The 22200-nt window shown below is 46.6% G+C and overlaps 1 protein-coding gene across 6 annotated transcripts in view; it reads right to left on the bottom strand.

The window, feature by feature from the left end:
• The window catches only part of LOC126458609 (UDP-glucosyltransferase 2-like), a 622880-nt gene that overhangs the window by 223273 nt on the left and 377407 nt on the right, over window positions 1–22200 (bottom strand). Inside the window, exon 5 of one of the 6 annotated variants that reach the window (XM_050095772.1) lies at window positions 2453–2740. The exons of 4 other annotated variants lie outside the window; for them this stretch is intronic. In XM_050095772.1, the coding sequence (XP_049951729.1) occupies window positions 2453–2740 (288 nt within the window). The remainder of the gene's footprint in view (window positions 1–2452; window positions 2741–22200) is intronic. One more of the 6 variants, XM_050095771.1, reaches the window with a different exon arrangement.

Raw genomic sequence — 22200 nt, 5'->3', positions numbered from 1 at the left:
TAAAACAGTTCTCATTCTCGCCGCTGGCGGTAAAATTCCATCTGCCGTACGGTGCTGCCATCTCTGGGACGTATTGACAATGAACGCGGCCTCATTTTAAAACAATGCACATGTTTCTATCTCTTTCCAGTCCGGAGAAAAAAATCGGAGGCCTTAGAACTTGAATGCACCTCATACAATTGTCACGCACGCTTACAATAGCTGAGCAGATCTTTATTGCCGATTTTTGTTTCCTATTTTTGACACTGGTCATCCCACAGAATATAACAACCCGGAGTTTCTGGCATGCACTTCCAGGTATTAGGATAGTGATGTTAAGGATGTAGTTGTAATTAAATTAGAGTGTTGCCTTATAAGTGGAGATAGAGGTTTTTGTGTAAATTCTGCGTGAAATCTTGCCCTCTCCCTTCGCAAAGAAACAGGAGGACATAGCTATTGCTACTTCACCCGTTGGTTATCAATTATCACCATCGATAAATTCTGACGTCGGTCATCTTTAGATGTGTGATACACACATCTTGCTAGTGTGTATAGTCTCTCTCTCTCTCTCTCTCTCTCTCTCTCTCTCTCTCTCTCTGTCTGTCTGTCTGTCTGTCTGTCTGTCTGTTTTCTTTCTCGAAATACTTTGGAAATCAAAGATTTAGACTCCCTTGCACACCGCTTCCTTTCCACGTATGTGTCTTGAAAATGATACCTATCGAAATATCGGCGGTTGTCGGACATATCATCTAGCTGTACTCCCGTGAGTAATTTGATCGTTCTACCAGTCAACTCCTCAACGATAGGAATCCGCTCCTGTTTCACATAGACTTTAAGAACTACTTTGTGTGATATCTTTCCTCCTGATGTTCTTTTAGCTTGGCGAAAAGATGGAATTTGCATGGTGCAAGATGTGAACTTCCCGGACAATGTCACCCACGCCTGGGAGACATTTTTCAAACCGGTGGCACCATTTCACTACTGCTGGACGCAGCATTGTATTTAGTCCAAATACCACCAGAATTTCATAGCTTAATAGTGTGGAGTTTAGACATGACCCACACGAATAGTACTGTCCCCCGAATTCAATTTTGCAGTACGTTTCCAGTTGCCACAGAATTTCAGCCGCACACTGTATGTAGCCAAACTCTCTTCTGACAAAGCGCCGCTCTTATTGCGCAATGGCATTAGTGTGGGATGACGTATCTTTATAGAAACTGATCTTTAAACCAACTGATTGTTACAGTTCTTAACCCATGATTGTTATTTCCGTCACTTGTAAGACAATATCGTCAGCCAGTCTGAAGTGATTCAGGAACAATCCCTCGATTCTGAGGCTCTGTCCTTTCCCAGTAGAGGTTTTTGAATTTAAATTCCAGTCACGAGGTGCTGTCCTGTCCCCCCACCCGAGAGAACTCCTTGGCTATTTGCTGTTACTGTTAGGTCTTGATACATGATATAGCTGATCACAATCGTCGCCTGTTCTCAAATATGATTTAGACGACCTATAAATTTCTGATTGAGCCAGCCGTCTTAAGGGTTTTCATCATTGCCCACATTTCCACAGAATGAGAGGTTTTAGGGTCTATACAAAACGAAATGTAATATTCTTACATGGTGCAATGATTTTCGGACATGAAGCCTTGCAAACTCCAAGACTGCGTGTCCCAAATTTAATATACATATTACGTCCTAGGAAGCTGAAAATATGTAGTCTACATACGATCAACTGTTGTAAACTTTAACGACGTGATTGGTGAAAATCTAGTTTACCAGGGAATCGATTCATGGGTCTTGTTCAGTAAGACATCATTGGAACAGGTTTCTCTTGAATCGCGACAATTCAGTTCACTTGAATTTCCAATGATCATGAAGTCAGGCCAAATAAAATTCTGTTGCATTTGATGATTAACCTAGGAAAGCCCACAAACCTACATACTCAAGTTATGTACCCAGAGCAACTGTTCTAAGAAAAAATTCGAAATCTGACTATGAGTTTACGATTTCGAGTACTGCTGCTGAAGCACTGTTTCATCACTAGAATTCACACTGAAAGTAGTGCCGTAAAACCGACGGTAAGCAGACTTTCCGCCTTTTATCGGCTTCAAGTCTCTAACCTCATAGCAGTGTTTTGTAGAGTGAAGCAGTGGTGTGTTGTTGACCATACTACATTCGAGAAATGTATTCGATAAGACTGTGGGAGCCTATGTCAGCATCTAAGTCCTGTCACAGAATTCCACTTCATTCACAATCTACGTTAAATATTCTAGTCATCATGCCATACGTGGAGGAAGACAGATCACGTTCTACTTTTCAGCTAGTCCTAGTGTCATGGAAATTTGTACTGACAAATGACTGGGTTACCAATATTATCGAGAATTACAATGATTTACGATGCTCACGTACAAATCAACAAAACAATGCCATTATGTGCAATTCGTGTGATCAACTTACAAAACTATTTTTGACTCACCTTCGGTAACTTCTCGATCTTGGTCGATACGTGGATGCCAGTAATCTCTATAACGTTCGGCAGCTGCGGTCGAGGGTACTCCAGAGAGAAATGGTTGCCGACTATGAGTAAACTGTAGTTGCGCTCAGTTTCGTAAACCGAAGGTGGTTTAGTTCCGAAGACTTCTCTCATGAGAGTCTCCTGTTTCGGGAGCACTTGGTAGAACCACGTGTGATAAAACCTCAGATAGAAGTAGGTGTTGTACAAGCGCTCCCAGAAGGTCATGTGATCAGAGAGGCCAACCCTGACCTCGGCAGGTAAGCCGGGTTCATGGCATTTCCCAAGGTATAGTACGTGGGTGCGAGAGCAGAGAATGTGACAAAGCCTACCAGAGGAGGTGATCCGACCCTGTGGAACAGGCCGTAGTAGGCTTGGTAGGGCATCCGCTCGAAAATCACCAGGTCGAACGTGTGGTTCCTCCTGCAGAAATGGTACAAAACTTTTATGTTACACGACACAAACAACTGGAGGAAAAACGTTAAAATAACACTAGCGGGTGGAAGTTTCCAGAAAATTGTCGAGGATAATTGCGTATTGTAATAAACCTTCCAATGGCTTACAGGACTGTGAGAGAATTGTCACACATTGCATAGGAGAAGGGAGCTCCCAACAACTAATCCACAATGAAAGTGAGCACATATTGAGCCAGGATTTCTACTCGTGTCCAGCAGTTCAAGGATTTAATTTTCGAGAAGTAGTGCTTTACAATACTACCAATTCCGTAGATTTTGTCTATAAAGTCATTTCTGAGCTATGAAGAGGTTACATCTACATGGTGGAAGTTTTTTTACAGGATGAGAAAGGACTCTGGTGATCAGCTTTCCTACGTTAGTCAGGGATATTTGCTGAGAGTGTTAGTCTTGTTGTTACAAGTTTCAACATTTACATGTACCCACTGATCCTACTCAATCCTATAGGTTTACTTGGCTACTGAGCGGAGGTTGCCGGCAGTGGAAGCTTGCATAATCTGCACGTGGCACATTGCCTGTTGACAGCAGCCAGTTTATAGCGTATAAAAGAAACAAATGTGTAATGTATTAATGCAACACTAAAGTGGACCAAAGTTTATGGTCAGTCGCTAGAAGGACCATGTATAGCCTCTTCGCTCACTTTTGTAAATAATTTTAACAATTATTGCGCACAAGTCACACGGATCGACACTATATTCACAACGGCTACTTATTGTTAGGGCGCACAGTAGTGGTACGTAGTTAAGGTTGGCTAAGTGGTAGTGTGCCAGGGTATACAGGGTGAATCACATGAAACTTAACCAGCAAATATTGCGGAAATGCAAAGTGCTATTAAAAGGCGGTTTTCACAGAAAGTATTAGTAGTCAGAGGCCTGTATTGTTAGCCAATAAACAGATTGTAATAATACTTAGAAATTGTACCATTGTACAGACACACAATTCTTAAAGGGAATATTGTCTATTGATATAAATTAAAAGTAGGTTAAATTAGAATGTCAGAGTCTGTTGCGCCCGCATCTCGTGGTCGTGCGGTAGCGTTCTCGCTTCCCACGCCCGGGTTCCCGGGTTCGATTCCCGACGGGGTCAGGAATTTTCTCTGCCTCGTGATGGCTGGGTGTTGTGTGCTGTCCTTAGGCTAGTTAGGTTTAAGTAGTTCTAAGTTCTAGGGGACTGATGACCATAGATGTTAAGTCCCATAGTGCTCAGAGCCATTTGAACCATTTTTCAGAGTCTGTTGCAGGATTCTAGTGCGTGTGGTTTACGAGATATTGTATTTTGGTAAGTTCCCACACTGATACTTGTACAATCCTCGTGGTAGCAAACACTAAAGAACAACGTAAGTGCATACACTACTTATGTTGGCTCTGACCAGTAACTTGTTTGTCAAGGTCGCTAAAAAAAAAATATTTTCAAATGGCTTTGAGCACTGTGGGACTTAACTTCTGAGGTCATCAGTCCCCTAGAACTTAAAACGACTTAAACTTAACTAACCTAAGGACATCACACACATCCATGCCCGAGGCAGGATTCGAACCTGCGACCGTAGCGGTCGTGCGGTTCCAGACTGTAGAGCCTAGAACCGCTCGGCCACTTCGGCCGGCCAAGGTCGCTAACAGTCACCTTTATTCTCGATAACCGGTTTCGGTAATAAATGATAGCAGCTGCAGATTTCGACAGACATTATTCAATATTTCTTAGGTCAACCTGCCTGTCGAGATCTGAAATTCTTAACACTGACTACCGAAACCGGTTTTCGAAAATAAAGGTTATTACGAGGGTTGTCCCGAAAGTAAGTTCCGATCGGTCGCTAAATGGAAACCACAGTGAAAGTAAGAAACATTTTATTTGCAAGAGTTAGATACAGCTTCCAGATACTTCTCTATATAGTCGCCGCTCCGGCTTAGACATTTGTCGGAGCGTTATACCAAATTTCCAACACCGTCGTCATAGAAGGCAGCCACCTGTGCTTTCCGATCAGTCTCTACGCTGGTCTATAGCGCGTAGCTTGCGCCCAAGTGTGGTCTTCTTATCCAGTGTTTCGTGTGAACAGAGATGATACTCAGGACGAGCCAATTAGGGCTGTGTTGTGGGTGATCGAACACTTACCATCGAAAAGGCTGAAGGGGCGTCTACACTGCCCCTGCAGAGTGCAGCTGAGAATTGCCATGAAGAAAGAAGTGCGTGGCAGTTGTGTTAGGTGGGCCGCATTCATTAAGGTGAATCCTCTCCTCCTACCTGGCGGGAGACATCGTTGTTCTAGGCACCTTTATTCGCTCACAGTACGCTCACAATCGAAAAGAGCGTCTTGATGCGTTCGACTATCATACCAGAGACACTACCCAACACAACTGTGCAAAGCTTCATCGGATTTTCACTGTGCTGTCCATTTTGAGACCGATAGGGACTTACTTTCTGGACAACACTCGTATTATCGACCTTGACAAATAAGTTTGTCTTTTCTAACCTACTGTCATAGATCGTCCTTCGCGACTCAAAAAGAGTAAACGTAAGAATTCAGGTGACATGCAAAAAGCAGGGCAGTCAGCCATTTTTTGTGACTAATGGTCACGCAGCCAGCCTCCTCAGCAAGAACAGCGAGACGCACCACCAATGTCTGCAGAACTTGGCCTCAGATTCTGTTACCAGTCATGAAAGAAGATCGGAAAGTAACGCACAGTAATTTTATGACTAAAAAGTTTAATAGGTAACAAAAAATACACAAATGAACTTACGTATTTTACCTACTTTACTAAATAATCACCAACGTTCTCAAAACATTTCTCACATCGTGGCACCAATTTCTACGTGCCCTTTTCGTAGAAGTCCGTTTGGCTGAAATGTAACCGATCTACGGACTGCTAATTTCACTTCTGCATCTGTCACAAAGCGATGGTCGGAAAGGGCCAAAACAGATGAAAGTCCCACAAGCTGTGACATGGTCGCGAATAAACCAGTGACCCGAATGAAGAATAAATTTCCTTTACTTTCCTTCTACGGTCACAAATTTTTTTGCCATCAGACTACCTGTTTCGGTCTATAATGACCATCTTCGGATCTGTTTTATAAAAACATGCCGTAATATACTGGAGCCATAGTGGTATCGTCAAATGTTAAACACCGAATCAGCGCCAGCACCGTCAAATATATATAAACAACAGCGTATGCAAGAATCATCGTGTCAGCAGCACTACTGTTCAGTCCAAAGTCCGACGGTGCAGCATCAGCACTATACGGTGGAAGCTGGAGCGCCCACCACCCCACATATGGCGATTATATCACTAACAGGGTCAGCAACACGTGGCGAACATTGTCATGAAGAAGTTTGACAACCTCGCATTACTGTTGCGGCCTCTGTCACGAAGGGCACGACGCAGCTTAAAGTTTCAATGTAGGCTGCAGCACTCGCAGTGGTCCCGTATACGGCAAAGTCCACCAATAGCACGGCATGCACTTACCAGGGGTAGCAGCTGTTGCGAGCTGCCCAGATCGTTTCGAAATACTAACGTTCACACGGCCCTCTTGGAAGAATGCGCGCTGGCCTTTCTGACCGAGCGGTTCTAGGCCCTTCAGTCGGGAACCGCGCTGCTGCTACGGTCGCAGGTTCGAATCCCGCCTCAGGCATGGATGTGTGTGATGTCCTTAGGTTTGTTAGGTTTAAGTAGTTCTGAGTCTAGGAGACTGCTGATCTCAGATGTTTGAGGTCAAGTCGTCTGAAAACGCAATCCGCTGCTACTCAGTGGAGATCCAAGTGCTCAGAGCCATTTGAACCATTTTTGAAGAATCCACACCATCTGAAACTTCCTGGCAGATTAAAACTGTGTACCCGACCGAGACTCGAACTCGGGACCTTTGCCTTTCGCGGGCAAGTGCTCTACCACACAGTGCTCGGGCACACAGTTTTAATCTGCCAGGAAGTTTCATATCAGCGCACACTCCGCTGCAGAGTGAAAATCTCATTCTGGATCCACACCATCTGTCTTCCACTACAAGCCATTTGTGTTGTCCCCGAAATTTTCACACGGTTTATGCCCATTGGCCCGCAACTATCTAACTACGCTTCTCTTCAGAAGTTGACGACTGTAAGATGTGTGTCACGTTTTTTTTCTTAGTTCTGGCTTCTTTCGCTAGACCTTTACATAAAAACAAAATACCTCTATAGCCCAAACTTCAAACTGTATCGTCGCGAAATTATAGCAATTCAGCTGCAATACCCCGGGAGAAAAAAATTACTGTGCGTAATTTCCCGATCCTCCCTAGTAAATATTCTGCACTTTGTACAATCCTGTCAATGAACGTTGCAATAAGCGCACAGGTGCTTAAGCTGATGTTTATCGTAGTTAAACTTTAATTACAGCACTACGAAAAGACACAGTGTGTCGCATTTTACCCTTCAGTGACGAGTTCTCATTTACTTTTAGCGCAACTTGCGACAAGCGGTTTAATTACAACCTCCGCACAATAATAACAATTTATTTTGTGGTGTCTGAGACTGTAGCTGAATAGCTTTTGTGTGACACTCTCCGTTTTGTTAAGGTAACGGATGACATAATGCTCTGCCTCTTCGATTAATTCAGCCTGGTAATGGATACCGCGTTGTCAGAGCGGCTAACTGTCTCGCGGAGGGCCCAGGTTAGATTCTCGCTACTGCCTGGCACTTTTCCTCACTGGGAGAACTGGAAGGCGGTGCAGCCACCATCGCGATGCCAGCTGAGGATCTACTTGACCAAGCTGTAGCGGCTCCAGGTCACGAAAACCGATAACGGCTGGGAGAGCGGCGTGCTGACCCACGCTCCTCTATACCGCATCCTGTGACGCCACTGGCAAAGGACGAAACTGCGGCCAGTCAGTACAAATTGGTACGCCAGGACCTGTGGACGGAATTTCTGTAATTTTTTTCAGACAGATGAGCAATATCGGTTGAACAAAGATTCAGTGGGCTATTTTCTTCATGATGAGCTTCAAGCAGATTTAGACGTTATCCAGTCTCTTAGTTGGAAAGTCGGAATACAGCACCAAGAAATTTGAAGCAACCGAGGAACGACGTAAAACGAAAAAATGACGATTGACATTGTGTTAGCTGATATGCGGTAGGCGTTCAGTACAGTCCTACACTATCACCTGGCAACCAGGATATGAGTTAACAGAATATCCATCATATACAGAAACAAACATATATTGCCGCCCACTAAGATGCTTCATAAGTGAAAGAAGCGAAACACGTATGACAAAATTCAAAGTGCCTTTCCTTTAGCTGCAAAGACGAAACATACCTCCATCAGCATTATCGATCTTGATACTGGTATATACTGTCTCATGATGAACTTAAAACAAACATATAAAGTATGTACTTAAGAGGTACTTAAGAGACAGCATGCGGCACACGTATGTCCAAAACGGAGTACTGTTTTTTTAAGGCGTTTTCCCGGGGCTCATACTTCGAGCTCTGTTCGTGATAGAGAAACTGTTGCCGCTAACATACATTGCGCGAAAGCACCACGAATTGGTACAGGAAACTAGGGCTCATATGGAGCCTATTTGCAGGTGGAACAGGAAAGGAAATGGATAGTAGTGGTACGAGGTACCCTCCACCACGTGCCGTGAAGTGGACTGCGGAGAATCGATGTAGATAGAGTCAAGTGTTCTGGATATCCCTTGGGTTATGGACCATTTGTATAACCAACAGAAGCATCATGTTACTGTAATGATAGTAGAGAACTGGATAAAAGCTTGAATATTGCACACTTCCTCCTGTTTAGGCAAATGGAGGCAATCGGTTGATTCTTTGTGCATGAGATATGATCTACGGTGCTCCTTTAAGTGCTTATGAAGCCACTGTTTTGTTCATATCTAGTTCCTGAGAAAAGTTTTTTTACCAATTTTTTTTCAACGTCAGCAGCTCATATCTAAATAACTAAAATCAATAAATTGGTCAAACTTCAACGGTATCTTCTCTAGGCACTTCTCTGGAAGTGACATCTTCCCATTTTAAGAGAAACCTTTTCGATTATCAAGACACACCCAGCAAACAGTCTCTGAGTTCGAAAACCGCGGATTCCAAGACGGCTCTGCACGGAAAATCGCTGAAATTCTTACGTTATGTTCTTAAGACCCAAATCTCTAATAAGCTTGAAAATGTTCGTGATATCTTTATACGTTTCCAAGATACAGAGGCTCAATATTACCTACTTGTACACGTAAAATACGCACATAAATTCCGGTGACAATGAAATGAAGTGTCGTGTGGCTAGGGCCTCCCGTCGGGTAGACCGTTCGCCTGGTGCAAGTCTTTCGAGCTGACGCCACGTAGGCGACCTGCGCGTCGATGGGGATGAAATGATGATGATTAGGACAACACAACACCCAGTCACTGAGCGGAGAAAATCTCCGACCCAGTCGGGAATCGAACCCGGGACCTGAAGATTTACATTCCGTCACGCTGACCACTCAGCTACCGGGGCATACATTCCGGTGTGAGGTGGAAACATAGTTTATAAGTTGACGTTGCACGAATACATATGCAGCAATATGTGTCCCTTAGAAGGGTTCCGGGAACCCTACCTTAGTAAGCCATCAGAATTGTGTTTGCCCTTAAAGTTCTTTTCATACGAGTTACATGCCCTGCTGATGGAAAAGAAGTGAACCAGCAGAAAATTTCTCCCGTCAGAGCACAAAAGTGAAGAGGCCCCTATCTAGAAGACTGACTGAACGAACAGTCGGGTACCAACTGCCTCATTCTACCTTCCTCAGCACCTTTAAAAGTTTTAGCATGCGAACATATTCGCGGTTTTTTATTCTGAGAGAGAAGGATACGTGGCGGTGGGAAAAAAAAGAGAAAAATTATAAATTCTGGAAGATAGTCGACAGTGGTTGTGATGTAGAAAGAACGAAAGATACAATGGTAGTGGGAGAGAAAAAGTTGGACACAGCGGTAGTGGACGATAGTTGACAGAGACAGGACAGTGCTGTGGAAAGAGTGACGGAGACATTACCAGTGGGACAGGAATGAAGATGGAGGAAGTGCAAGCTGGTGAAAGCATGTGATAAGAGAAAAAGAGCCTATGGGGAAGAAAGAGATGGCGATAAAAGAGAGAACAGCAGTGAGAGTGAATGAATGAATGAATGAATGGAGATAGTAGCAGTTAGAGGGAGAAGAGGGAGACAGATGAGACAGTAGTAGTAGCAGTAGTATAGTAGTAGGACAAAACGAAGGAGACTGTGTAAGGAGGGAAATGCTGACGTTAGAGAGACGCAAGGAGATAATGAGGATGAATTGCGCTCAATTAGTGAGAGAGTTACAATTAGTTGAACTTGTAAGAATGAGAGGTGAATATGTTTCCTGGCCACAATTTTGGGGAAAAACTGTAAAGGTACTGAGAAATGCTGAATGAGGCAGCTGGTAAATGAGGCAGCTGGTACCATATGTTTTAGTCAGGGTTAAACAGGGGCACTTTCACCTTTTTGTGCTCCAGTATCAACATTTTTTCCGATGGTGTCGTTCTGCTGTTTACTCTGTCGTAAGGTATCAGAGCATGCTACCGTAGGAACGTGTTCGCTACGTTAAAAGTCGCTGTGACGTTTGAAATATTCCTTTAGACTCTAGCCTACTTTATCTGATATTCATCCCTATATTAATACAATTAATTGAGTTCCAGTTTTCTGTTTTATTGGTTGCTTCCGCTGACTTCCGTTGAACCATTACCTGTAGCACTGGAGGTTTTGAAGGGGCTACAGAAGATCTCCTTACCAAGGCACGAGCAGGGGTTCTAAGGGACGCAGTTGGGGAAGCACTGTGGTTGGCGTCAACATTTTTCTGCTGGTTTGTTCTGTATCTATACGCAACTGTCAACCGATTCTCCTTCTTAGGAGTGACCTTGCACTTTCCCTGTACTCGCTTGCAACTCCTTGTTGTTACAGCGACTTAAAGTGAACTGCTACTAGATGGTGATGCAGTTCTGTTGCGTACCCCATACAGAACCGTACGCTTGTAGCATAAAATGCCATCTCTTACTCTCTGCTGAGTGATTTCAATTAGTCTTTCGTTGTCGCATCACTTATTTCAACGTCCGTCAATTCAGGAATCATGTGACAGTTGAAACGGCTCACCATAGTATAATGTTACTGAGTTAAACAGTTTTGGAAGATGATAATTCGCTCTTCTGAAACTAAAGTGCCGGATGACCGGAAGAAGAGGAGTATAACATCACTGTTCAAGGAAGGAGGAAGTAGGAGAAAGTATTCTGATTATGTTATCACTCTGTGTTCAGCCACTGGAAATGTTTATTCAGAAAAGATTCGGATCATTGTTAGAAAACCAGTTTGAAGTGTTACAACATGGATTCAGAAGCATCAGAAGAACAACAGACTGGGTATATGCACAATCACAGTTATTGGAGAAGTATTGGGAAAAAGGTGAAGATCTCATGATAATGTTCCTGGTTTTCGGAAAAGCCTTTGATAGTATGCCAGGTTGCAAGTTCTTGGACCTGGTTCCAGCGTCCCTAGTCTTTGCTAATGATGTAGCTATTTGGGGAGGAACAGATGTAGAGCTACAGGGAAGATTAGATGCATGGTGCTCCAAGTTTAAATACTGCCAGCCGACAGTAAGAGGAAAACTGTGGCAATGGTTATAATAAGCATCTGCCTAAGGCAACCTGACGCTCGATGGAGAGAAAATTTGAATCTGTGGAAGCTGACTCAGAAGTACAATATGAAAAAATGAAGCTGCCAAAGAGTAAATTGATTCATAGCGTGCGGAGCCTTGTGTGGTACAATGGAGTTCCTTTGAGAGCCAAACAGTCCATATTTAAGGGTATCTCGTGCCGATTATGGCATACAGCTTAAAGTGTCGTGTGATTATCAAGGTAGATGTCAGCAAGTTACAAGTCTGTGAGCCAACGGCCTTGTCACAGTGGTATCACTGGTTCCCTTCCGGTCACTGAAGTTAAGCACTATCGGGCTGAGCTAGCACTTGGATGGGTGACCATCCGGTCTGCAGAGCGCTGTTGGCAAGCGGGGTGCACTCAGCTTCAATGAGGCAAACCAAGGAGCTACTTGATTGAGAAGCAGTGGCTCCGGTCTCGTAAACTGACATGCGGCCAGGAGAGGGGTGTGCCGACCACATGCCACTCCATATCAGCATCCAGTGACGCCTGTGGTCTGAGGATGACACGGCGGCCGGTCGGTACCGTTCGACCTTCCAAGGCCTGTTCCGACAAAGTTTAGTTTACAATCCTGTGAAATTAAGTTTCTCAGATAGGCCTTGCAGAAGACTAACAGAGACAGAAATAAGAATGAAGACGTCAGAGGAGAGATGGAAATGGATCTGTTTTTACTTTTCTATATGCTGAGCCATTGCTCCAGAAGATAACTTCTTTTCCCATTTCATCACATCTTTCCTGCAGCTATTTATACCTGGTTGTCCTTCACTTTCTATTGTTTTGTAAGAGATTTACACTGCTGTATTCATGTCCTCCTCTGAACATTTTTATTTTTCCCTCTTTGTCGATCAGTTGATTTTATCTGTTATCCTTCCTCGTCTGTCCAACATAAGTGATCGCCCTGTTTAGAGATGTGAACTATCTAACTGAACTGCGTTCTGTGATATTTCTTATCGCAGTATCTTCATCCTTAATGTAATTAAACTGCTTCTTGTAATTCCTATGTACTTCAGTATTGCACTTCCTTCCACATTGGCCCTTTCGGACGATTCTCTTAGTTTTCATTCTACTCTTCATCATAACTAAATTGTGGTCGAGTCTATGTCTGCACCTGGGTAAGCCTTACAAACCATAACCTGATTTCCAAATCTCTGTCTGGCTATGATGTTCTCCACCTGGCCTTCCCATGTCTATGTCTTTTTCAAGTAAGCTTACTTTCCTTGTGATTCCTGAACAATATACTCACTATTATCTAAAATTTATTGCAGAACTCAATTAGTCTTCCTGCTCTCCCATTCCTACTGGCAAGCCTATATTCTGCCTTAAATCTGTCTTCCATCTCTTCCCGTACAACCGAGTTCCCACCCCCAGTGACTGTAGACCGAATTAACTGTTTAATATTGTCATATACTCATACTTAATCTCTTCATCTGCTGCTTGCGACGTTACCACGTACACTTTAACTATCACTGTTGGGGTTGTTTCGCTGTCTAATTTAATGAAAACAACACAGTCAGTGAATTGTTCACAGCAGCTCACTCTCTGCCCAAATTTCCTTTTTTCGTAACGAATCCTACTGCATTTATATCATTTTCTCCTGCCGTTGATTTTGCCCTATGTTGCTCCGAACACAAAGCCTTGTCTTCTATCCATTTCACTTCACCAACCCACCACACGAGAATGAGCCTTTGCATTCCTCTTTCCAGATTTTCCAACTTCCCAGCTACGCTCAAACGTCTGACATTCCATGCTCTGACTTGTATAGTGTAGTCCGTCCGTTTTTTTTTTTTTTTTTTTTTTTGTGGTTTTAGGGCGCACAACTTCAATGGTCATTAGCGCCCAGACTACGTTAGGAATGCACCGCGAGGCACAAGTTTAAAACAGCAACTAAAAGGGAAAACACGATAAAAGACAGACTGACAGGCATAGGACTACAAAATGAAAAACAGCATAATCAAAGGTCCTTAGACAGGTTTGTCAAGTTGATAAAACGAAGAACGCGAGCAGTTGCTCCTGGGTCATCTGCTAAAATGGCATCGAGAGTACATGGCAGGTCAAGATCAAGACGCAGTGTAGTAAAATCCGGACAGGACGTTAAAATGTGGCGGACCATCAGCAACTGCCCACATGGGCAGAACGGCGCTGGCGCAGGCGTCAGCAGATGGCGATGGCTGAACCGGCAGTGTCCAATCCGTAACCAGGCCAAAAAGACCTCCTCCCGCCGAGAAGGGCGTGAGGAGGACGTCCAAGCCGCGGGAAGAGGTTTCAAGGCCCGAAGCTTGTCGTCCGCAAGTGCAGCCCAATCGGCATGCCACAGCGATAAAATGCGCCGACAAATGACCCTGCTACAACCTGATGAAGGGACACAAGAAGAAGCTGTCCGAGGCTGGAGGACCGTAGCCTTGGCCGCGGCATCTGCAGCTTCGTTCCCAGGGATACCGACATGGCCAGGAACCGACATAAAGCTAACCGGAGAACCGTCGTCCAGCAGCTGCTAAAGAGAGCGTTGGATCCGGTGCACGGAAGGGTGAACCGGATACGGATCACTGAGGCTCTGGATGGCGCTCAAGGAATCGGAGCAGATGACATAAACAGAATGTCGGTGGCGGCAGATATAAATAACAGCCTGGTAGAAGGCAAAGAGCTCAGCTGTGAAGACCGAACAATGGCCGTGGAGCCGGTATTTGAAACTTTGTGCCCCGACAATAAAAGAACACCCGACCCCGTCATTGGTCTTAGAGCCATCTGTATAAATGAAGGTCATATTAATGAACTTCGAACGAAGTTCGACAAAACGGGAGTGGTATACCGAACCGGGGGTAACCTCCTTTGGGAGCGAGCTGAGGTCAAGGTGAACGCGAACCTGAGCCTGGAGCCAAGGTGGCGTTTGGCTCTCGCCCACTCTAAAGGTTGCAGGGAGTGAAAAATCAAGGTGTTGAAGGAGGTGACGAAAGCGAACTCCAGGGGATAGCAGGGCAGAGACATACAACCCGTATTGACGATCGAGAGAGTCGTCAACAAAGGAACGATAAGACGGGTGGTCGGGCATTGACAGTAGCTGACAGGCATACCGACAAAGCAGTATATCGCGCCGGTAGGTCAGTGGCAATTCACCGGCTTCAGCATGAAGACTCTCGTCGGGACGTATAAAACGCTCCGATCGCAAGACGTAAACCCCGATGCTGTATGGAGTTGAGGCGGCGTAAGATGGACGGCCGTGCAGAGGAGTATACAAAGCTCCCATAATCCAGCTTTGAGCGGACGATCGACCGATATAGGCGAAGTAGGACGGTTCGATCTGCTCCCCACGACATACCACTGAGAACACGGAGGACATTTAAAGAACGGGTACAAAGGGCAGCCAAATAAGACACATGTGGAGACCAGCTAAGTTTCCTGTCAAATGTAAGACCTAAAAATTTTGTTGTCTCCACGAATGGGAGAGCAATGGGACCGAGTCGTAAGGACGGTGGGAGAAACTCTTTGTAGCGCCAGAAGTTAATACAGACCGTCTTCTCGGCAGAAAAATGGAAGCCACTGGCGACACTCCAGGAGTAAAGATGGTCAAGAGAACGCTGAAGACAGCGCTCCAGGAAACATGTACGCTGCGCGCTGCAATAGATTGTAAAATCGTCCACGAAAAGGGAGCCTGATACATCAGCTGGGAGACAATCCATTATTGGATTGGTCGCTATGGCGAAGAGAGCGACGCTCAAAACTGAGCCCTGTGGCACCCCATTCTCCTGGTGAAAGGTGTCTGACAGGACTGAACCCACACGCACCCTGAACTGTCGATCCATTAAAAAGGAACGAATAAAAAGAGGGAGGCGACTGCGAAGGCCCCATGTATGCATGGTGCGGAGAATGCCCGCCCTCCAACAGGTGTCGTAAGCCTTCTCCAAATCAAAGAACACAGCCGCGGTCGGGCGCTTCCGCAAGAAGTTATTCATAATGAAGGTCGACAAGGTAACCAGATGGTCAACAGCAGAGCGGCGCCTGCGAAATCCACACTGTACATTGGTAAGTAGCCGTCGAGATTCGAGCAGCCAAACCAAACGAGAGTTAACCATTCGCTCCATCACCTTACAGACACAGCTGGTAAGCGAGATGGGTCGATAACTGGAAGGCAGTGCTTGTCCTTCCCCGGCTTAGGAATCGGTACAACAACAGACTCGCGCCAGCATGCGGGAACATGTACCTCAATCCAGATGCGATTATAAGTACGAAGAAGGAAACCTTTACCCGCAGGAGAAAGGTTCTTCAGCATCTGAATATGAATAGAATCAGGCCCTGGAGCAGAGGACCGTGACCGGGCAAGTGCATCTTCGAGTTCCCGCATGGTGAAAGGGGCATTATAACTTTCACGATTCGAGAAGCGGAAGTCAGGTGGCCTAGCCTCCTCTGCCTGTTTTCGGGGGAGGAAGGCAGGGTGGTAATGAGCGGAGCTCGAAACCTCTGCAAAAAAGCGGCCGAAGGCATTGGAGACATCCTCAGGGGCCACAAGGACGTCTTTCGCGACCGTCAAGCCAGAAACTGGTGAGTGGACCTTAGTGACAGATAGCCGGCGCAGGCTACTGCAGACAACAGAAGAAGGAGTAAAACTGTTGAAGGTGCTTGTGAAAGCAGCCCAGCTGGCTTTCTTGCTTTCTTTAATAGTACGACGGCACTGCGCACGTAATCGTTTATAAGTGATACAATTCGCCACTGTAGGGTGGCGTTTAAAGGTGCGTAAAGCACGTCGACGAGCACGTAAAGCGTCTCTACATGCTGCGGTCCACCAGGGGACCGGTACGCGACGTGGAGAAGAAGTAGTGTGAGGGATGGAATATTCAGCAGCAGTGAGAATGACTTCCGTGAGGTGTGCGACCTGACTATCGCAGCTTGTGAAGGTTTGATCCTGAAAGGTCGCCCTGGAAGAGAAGAGCCCCCAGTCTGCTTTGGAAATGTTCCAACTAGTTGAGCACGGAGAGGGGGTATGATGCAGGAGATGGATGACACACGGGAAGTGGTCGATCGAATATGTATCAGAAAGGGCATACCACTCAAACCGGCGTGCAAGTTGGGTACTACATATAGAGAGGTCTAAATGGGAATAGGTGTGAGATGTGTCCGAAAGAAAAGTAGGGGCGCCAGTATTGAGGCAGACAAGATTGAGCTGGTTGAAAAGGTCTGCTAACAGAGAGCCCCTCGGGCAGGATGCTGGAGAGCCCCAAAGGGGATGGTGGGCATTGAAGTCTCCAGTTAACAAAAATGGTGCAGGTAGCTTAGCAACAATTTGCATCATGTCTGCCCTGGTAGCGGCAGACGACGATGGAGTGTAAACGGTACAAATGGAAAATGTAAAAGTGGGGAGAGTAATTCGGACGGCAACTGCCTGCAGGCCGGTGTGCAATGTGATGGGATCGTAGTAAATATCATCCCGGATCAGCAACATAACCACTCCATGAGCCGGAATACCTAGCACAGGGGCTACGTCAAAACGTACAGAGGTGTAGTGTGCCAAGGCAATGTGATCGCATGGGTGTAGCTAGTAGCTTCGTTTCCTGGAGGGCTAAGACGAGCGGACGGTGCAAGGGGAGCAGCAACTTCCATTGGTTCTATAGGTTCATTGGTTCTATAGATTCATCGGCCATCTCGTTAAGATGGCCGGGAGGAGGAGCTTCCTCCGCCGGTGGACGGCCAGATGTTCGGCTACCAGCGGTGCGGCCAGGCGAAACGGATGACGGCCTGAGGCGGCAACCGCTGGGTGGCGCAGGAGAAGAAATGCGCCGTGGCGGAGAAGGAGAACTGTGCTTCCTATGAGCCTTCTTGGAAGGTCGTTTAGTAGAAGTACTGGTCGACGGCTGTGAGTTCGAGGTACGTAGGAAGTCTGCACGGGACGGTTCCTTCTTGAAGGCCCGTGCATCTGACTTCTGGGTCTTCGTCTTGGCAGAAGCTGATGAAGGTGCTTGTGTCTGAGGGGTGACGGGAGGAAGAGGAGACGTCGACCGCGCGATCTTAGCACGGGCCGAACGGACGACCGTGGTGCTGAAGGTCAGATCGCATGTCTGGGTTGCCACCTCCCTGGTAGTCCGAGGAGAGGCGAGGACAGTACTGTATTTTCCCGCTGGGAGCAGCGTGGGCTTCCTACTAGCAAATAGCTTGCGAGCAGCCGAGGTGGACACTTTCTCTTTGACCCGAATTTCTTGGATACAGCGTTCTTCCTTGTAGATGGGACAGTCGCGGGAGGACGCTGCATGGTCACCCTGACAGTTCACACAACGAGGAGACGGAGGTGGGCAGTCACCCTCATGGGCATCCCTGCCACAAGTGACACATTTAGCCGCATTGGAACAAGACTGGCGAGTGTGATTGAAACGCTGACACTGGTAGCAGGGCGTAGGTGTCGGGACGTAGGGGTGAACAGAAATAACCTCGTAGCCTGCTTTGATACGCGACGGCAGCTTAACACTATCAAAGGTCAAGAAAAGTGTCCGGGTCGGTACAAGGTCATTGTTGACCTTTTTCATGACCCTATGGACAGCCGTCACACCCTGCTCAGCGAGGAAAGACTGAATCTCCTCGTCAGTCAATCCGTCGAGTGATCGAGTATATACCACACCACGAGACGAATTCAAAGTGCGGTGAGCCTCCACCCGGACAGGGAACGTGTACAGGAGTGTGGCCCGAAGCAGTTTTTGTGTCTGAAAGGCGCTCTCAGTTTCTAGTAACAAGGTACCATTACGCAACCTGGTACACGACTTGACAGATCCGGCTATGGCATCTACGCCCTTCTGGGTAACGAATGGGTTGACAGAGGAAAAATCCTTGCCGTCCTCAGATCGAGAAACTACGAGGAACTGTGGGGCAGGCGGAAGTACTTTTGTCACTGGTGGCTGGTCAAGTTTCCGTTTATGGGCAGAAGTCGAGAGAGAAGAAGAAGAAGAAGAAAAATACATTGCGGAGGAATCCCCCATGATTGCCAGCGTCTCCGATGGCGCGCTCCTTCCTTCTAGGGACCCTCTCAGAGGACACTCCCGCCTTAAGTGAATGTTTACACCTCAGGTCACACCTCCTGAGAAACAGACGGAGGGAGCAAAAAATGGTTCAAATGGCTCTGAGCACTATGGGACTTAACTTCGGAGGTCATCAGTCCCCTAGAACTTAGAACTACTTAAACCTAACTAACCTAAGGACATCACACACATCCATGCCCGAGGCAGGATTCGAACCTGCGACCGTAGCGGTCACGCAGTTCCAGACTGAAGCGCCTAGAAACGCACGGCCACACTGGCCGGCACGAAGGGAGCTATCGGCATGGTCAGAAGGTATCAGCTCAGGCAGTCACCCCTCCCTGGGCCTGGCCTTTACCAGGGGGTACGTGCGTGCCTTACTTGTCTACCCAGGGCGGGGAATTACGCGTTACCCCGTCACCGGCTACGCGTGCGAACGCGTGGGTCGGCCTTCAGGCGCGCACAGGGAGGAAGGAAGAAGAGAAAAAAGAAGAGAGAGATAGAGGGAGAGAGAGGACAGACTGTCTCAAACACCGAGGCGGAGACCAGAGAAGGCAAGGAGAAGAAGGCAAGGAGAAGAAGGCAAGGAGAAGAAGGCAAGGAGAAGAAGGCAAGGAGAAGAAGGCAAGGAGAAGAAGGCAAGGAGAAGAAGGCAAGGAGAAGAAGGCAAGGAGAAGAAGGCAAGGAGAAGAAGGCAAGGAGAAGAAGGCAAGGAGAAGAAGGCAAGGAGAAGAAGGCAAGGAGAAGAAGGCAAGGAGAAGAAGGCAAGGAGAAGAAGGCAAGGGAAAGAGTAAGGAACACAGTGAGATGGAGAAGAACAAAGTAAGGAACCAACCAAAGGAAGGAAGAAACGAAAAGAAGTGAAAAACCAAAATGACCGCAAATATAGGTCGTGGAACCGACCGTCTCCGGACGCAGGCGCTAACTACCCCCTTGAGGGGGAGGGACTCCTTTTAGTCGCCTCTTACGACAGGCAGGAATACCTAGGGCCTATTCTAATCCCCGGACCCGCAGGGGGAAGTCCGTCCGTTGATTGTATCATTATCTTCTCACGGTCATCTCTCCTTTGGCAGTCCCCACCTAGATATCAGAACAAGGGACTAATCCGGAATTTTTTGCCAATGGAAAGATCACATTTTTACAATACAGGCCACATGTCCTGTGAAAAAACATTACCGGTGTTTAATGCAGTGGTTTCCATTGCCTTCTGCATTTTCATGCTATTGTTCACCGTTGATTCTTCCACGTTTCAAGAGCAGTTCCCCACCTCAAGGGAAGTGCCCTGAACTTTCGACCACTCCTCCGCCCTTTTCGACAACGGCATTGGCAGAACGAGGATGACGTCTTATGTCACAACCCTTTGACGATGGCTAAGTTCGAGGTAAGGACCCAGGACGTTTTGATTAGTACTCAAAGGTGCTAGCCTTAGACGACGGGTTCTTGTTGAAAGAGATATTAAGAAGTGATATAAGAGGGCCTGATTTGTGAGTAGAAACGAGTCTACGCCAAGTCAGTTCTTATCGATATTGCACACGGTTATGCTCTTTGACTGTTACCCTGCGACGGGTTGACGCACTGTGACCAAGAAGATGTGTGTAGCGATTTCTAAGACATTTACAGCTGTACCGGGCTGGCGTGGTGTCTCTGCCTGGGGCTCAAGAAGAGAGTTCCCAGCTGGCAACAAGTGCGCCGACTCCACTTTGAAAGGATTGTCTGGGTGGGCTCCTTCAGAGCTGCACATGGCCGTGGAGGGGTGGTGGGATGGGGGAGGGCGGGGGTTTGACGTCGGTGCGGGGCCTACACGAACAAGCTGGCAAGAGGTGAAGTGGGCAGCCGTATACAGGGTGTTACAGAAAGGTACGGCCAAGGTTTCAGGAAACATTCCTCGCACACAAAGAAAAGCTGTTATGTGGACATGTGTCCGGAAACGCTTAATTTCCATGTTAGAGCTCATTTTAGTTTGGTCAGTATGTACTGTACTTCCTCGATTCACCGCCAGTTGGCCCAATTGAAGGAAGGTAATGTTGACTTCGGTGTTTGTGTTGACATGCGACTCATTGCTCTACAGTACTAGCATCAAGCACATCAGTACGTAGCATCAACAGGGTAGTGTTCATCACTAACGTGGTTTTGCAGTCAGTGCAATGTTTACAAATGCGGAGTTGGCAGATGCCCATTTGATGTATGGATTAGCACTGGGCAGTAGCCGCGGCGCGGTACGTTTGTATCGAGACAGATTTCCAGAACGAAGGTTTCCCGACAGGAAGACGTTCGAAGCAACTGATCGGCGTCTAAGGGAGCACCGATCATTCTAGCCTATGACTCACGACTGTGGAAGACCTAGAACGACGAGGACACCTGCAATGCACGAGGCAATTCTTCATGTAGTTGACGATAACCATAATGTCAGCGTCACAGAAGTAGCTGCTGTACAAGGTAACGTTGACCACGTCACTGTATGGAGAGTGCTACGGGAGAACCAGTTGTTTCCGTACCACGTACAGCGTGTGCAGGCACTATCAGCAGCTGATTGGCCTCCACGGATACACTTCTGCGAATGGTTCATCGAACAACGTGTCAATCCTCATTTCAGTGCAAATGTTCTCTTTACGGATGAGGCTTCATTCCAACGTGATCACACTGTAAACTTTCAAAATCAACATGTGTGGGCTGACGAGAATCCGCACGCAATTGTGCAATCACGTCATCAACACAGATTTTCTGTGAATGTTTGGGCAGGCATTGTTGGTGATGTCTCGATTCGGCCCCATGTTCTTCCACCTACGCTCAATGGAGCACGTTATGATTTCATACGGGATACTCTACCTGTGCTGCTAGAACATGTGCCTTTACAAGTACGACACAACATGTGGTTCATGCACGATGGAGCTCCTGCACATTTCAGTCGAAGTGATCGTACGCTTCTCAACAACAGATTCGGTGACCGATGGATTGTTAGAGGGGCGGACCACTTCCATGGCCTCCACGGTCTCCTGACCTCAACCCTCTTGACTTTCATTTATGAGGGCATTTGAAAGCCCTTGTCTACGCAACCCCGGTACCAAATGTAGAGACTCTTCGTGTTCGTATTGTGGACGGCTGTGATACAATACGCCAGTCTCCAGGGATGCATCAGCGCATCAGGGATTCCATGCGACGGAGGGTGGATGCATGTATCCTCGCTAACGGAGGACATTTTGAACATTTCTTGTAACAAAGTGTTTGAAGTCACGCTGGTACGTTCTGTTGCTGTGTGTTTCCATTCCATGATTAATGTGTTTTGAAGAGAAGTGATAAAATGAGCTCTAACATGGAAAGTAAGCGTTTCCGGACACATGTCCAAATAACATATTTTCTTTCTTTGTGTGTGAGGAATGTTTCCTGAAAGTTTGGCCGTAACTTTTTGTAACATCCTGTATAAGGTGCAGGAATTGTCGACTTGCGGGGCAGAGCCAAAGGAAGCTTGGTTTACCGACTGCCTCTTGGGACAACAAGTATTCAACCAAAAAGAATTGAATTTGGTGGGTACGTTTCAGAACATTGCCTCCTCCTGTGCACTTGCCACAGAGCCAGTTTTGACATACAGCGCC

Source organism: Schistocerca serialis, chromosome 2 (genome assembly GCF_023864345.2).
Source record: "Schistocerca serialis cubense isolate TAMUIC-IGC-003099 chromosome 2, iqSchSeri2.2, whole genome shotgun sequence".
Classification (NCBI taxonomy): domain Eukaryota; kingdom Metazoa; phylum Arthropoda; class Insecta; order Orthoptera; family Acrididae; genus Schistocerca; species Schistocerca serialis.
The sequence above is the reverse complement of the archived record's forward strand: the minus strand, read 5'-3'. Positions and strand labels throughout refer to the sequence as shown.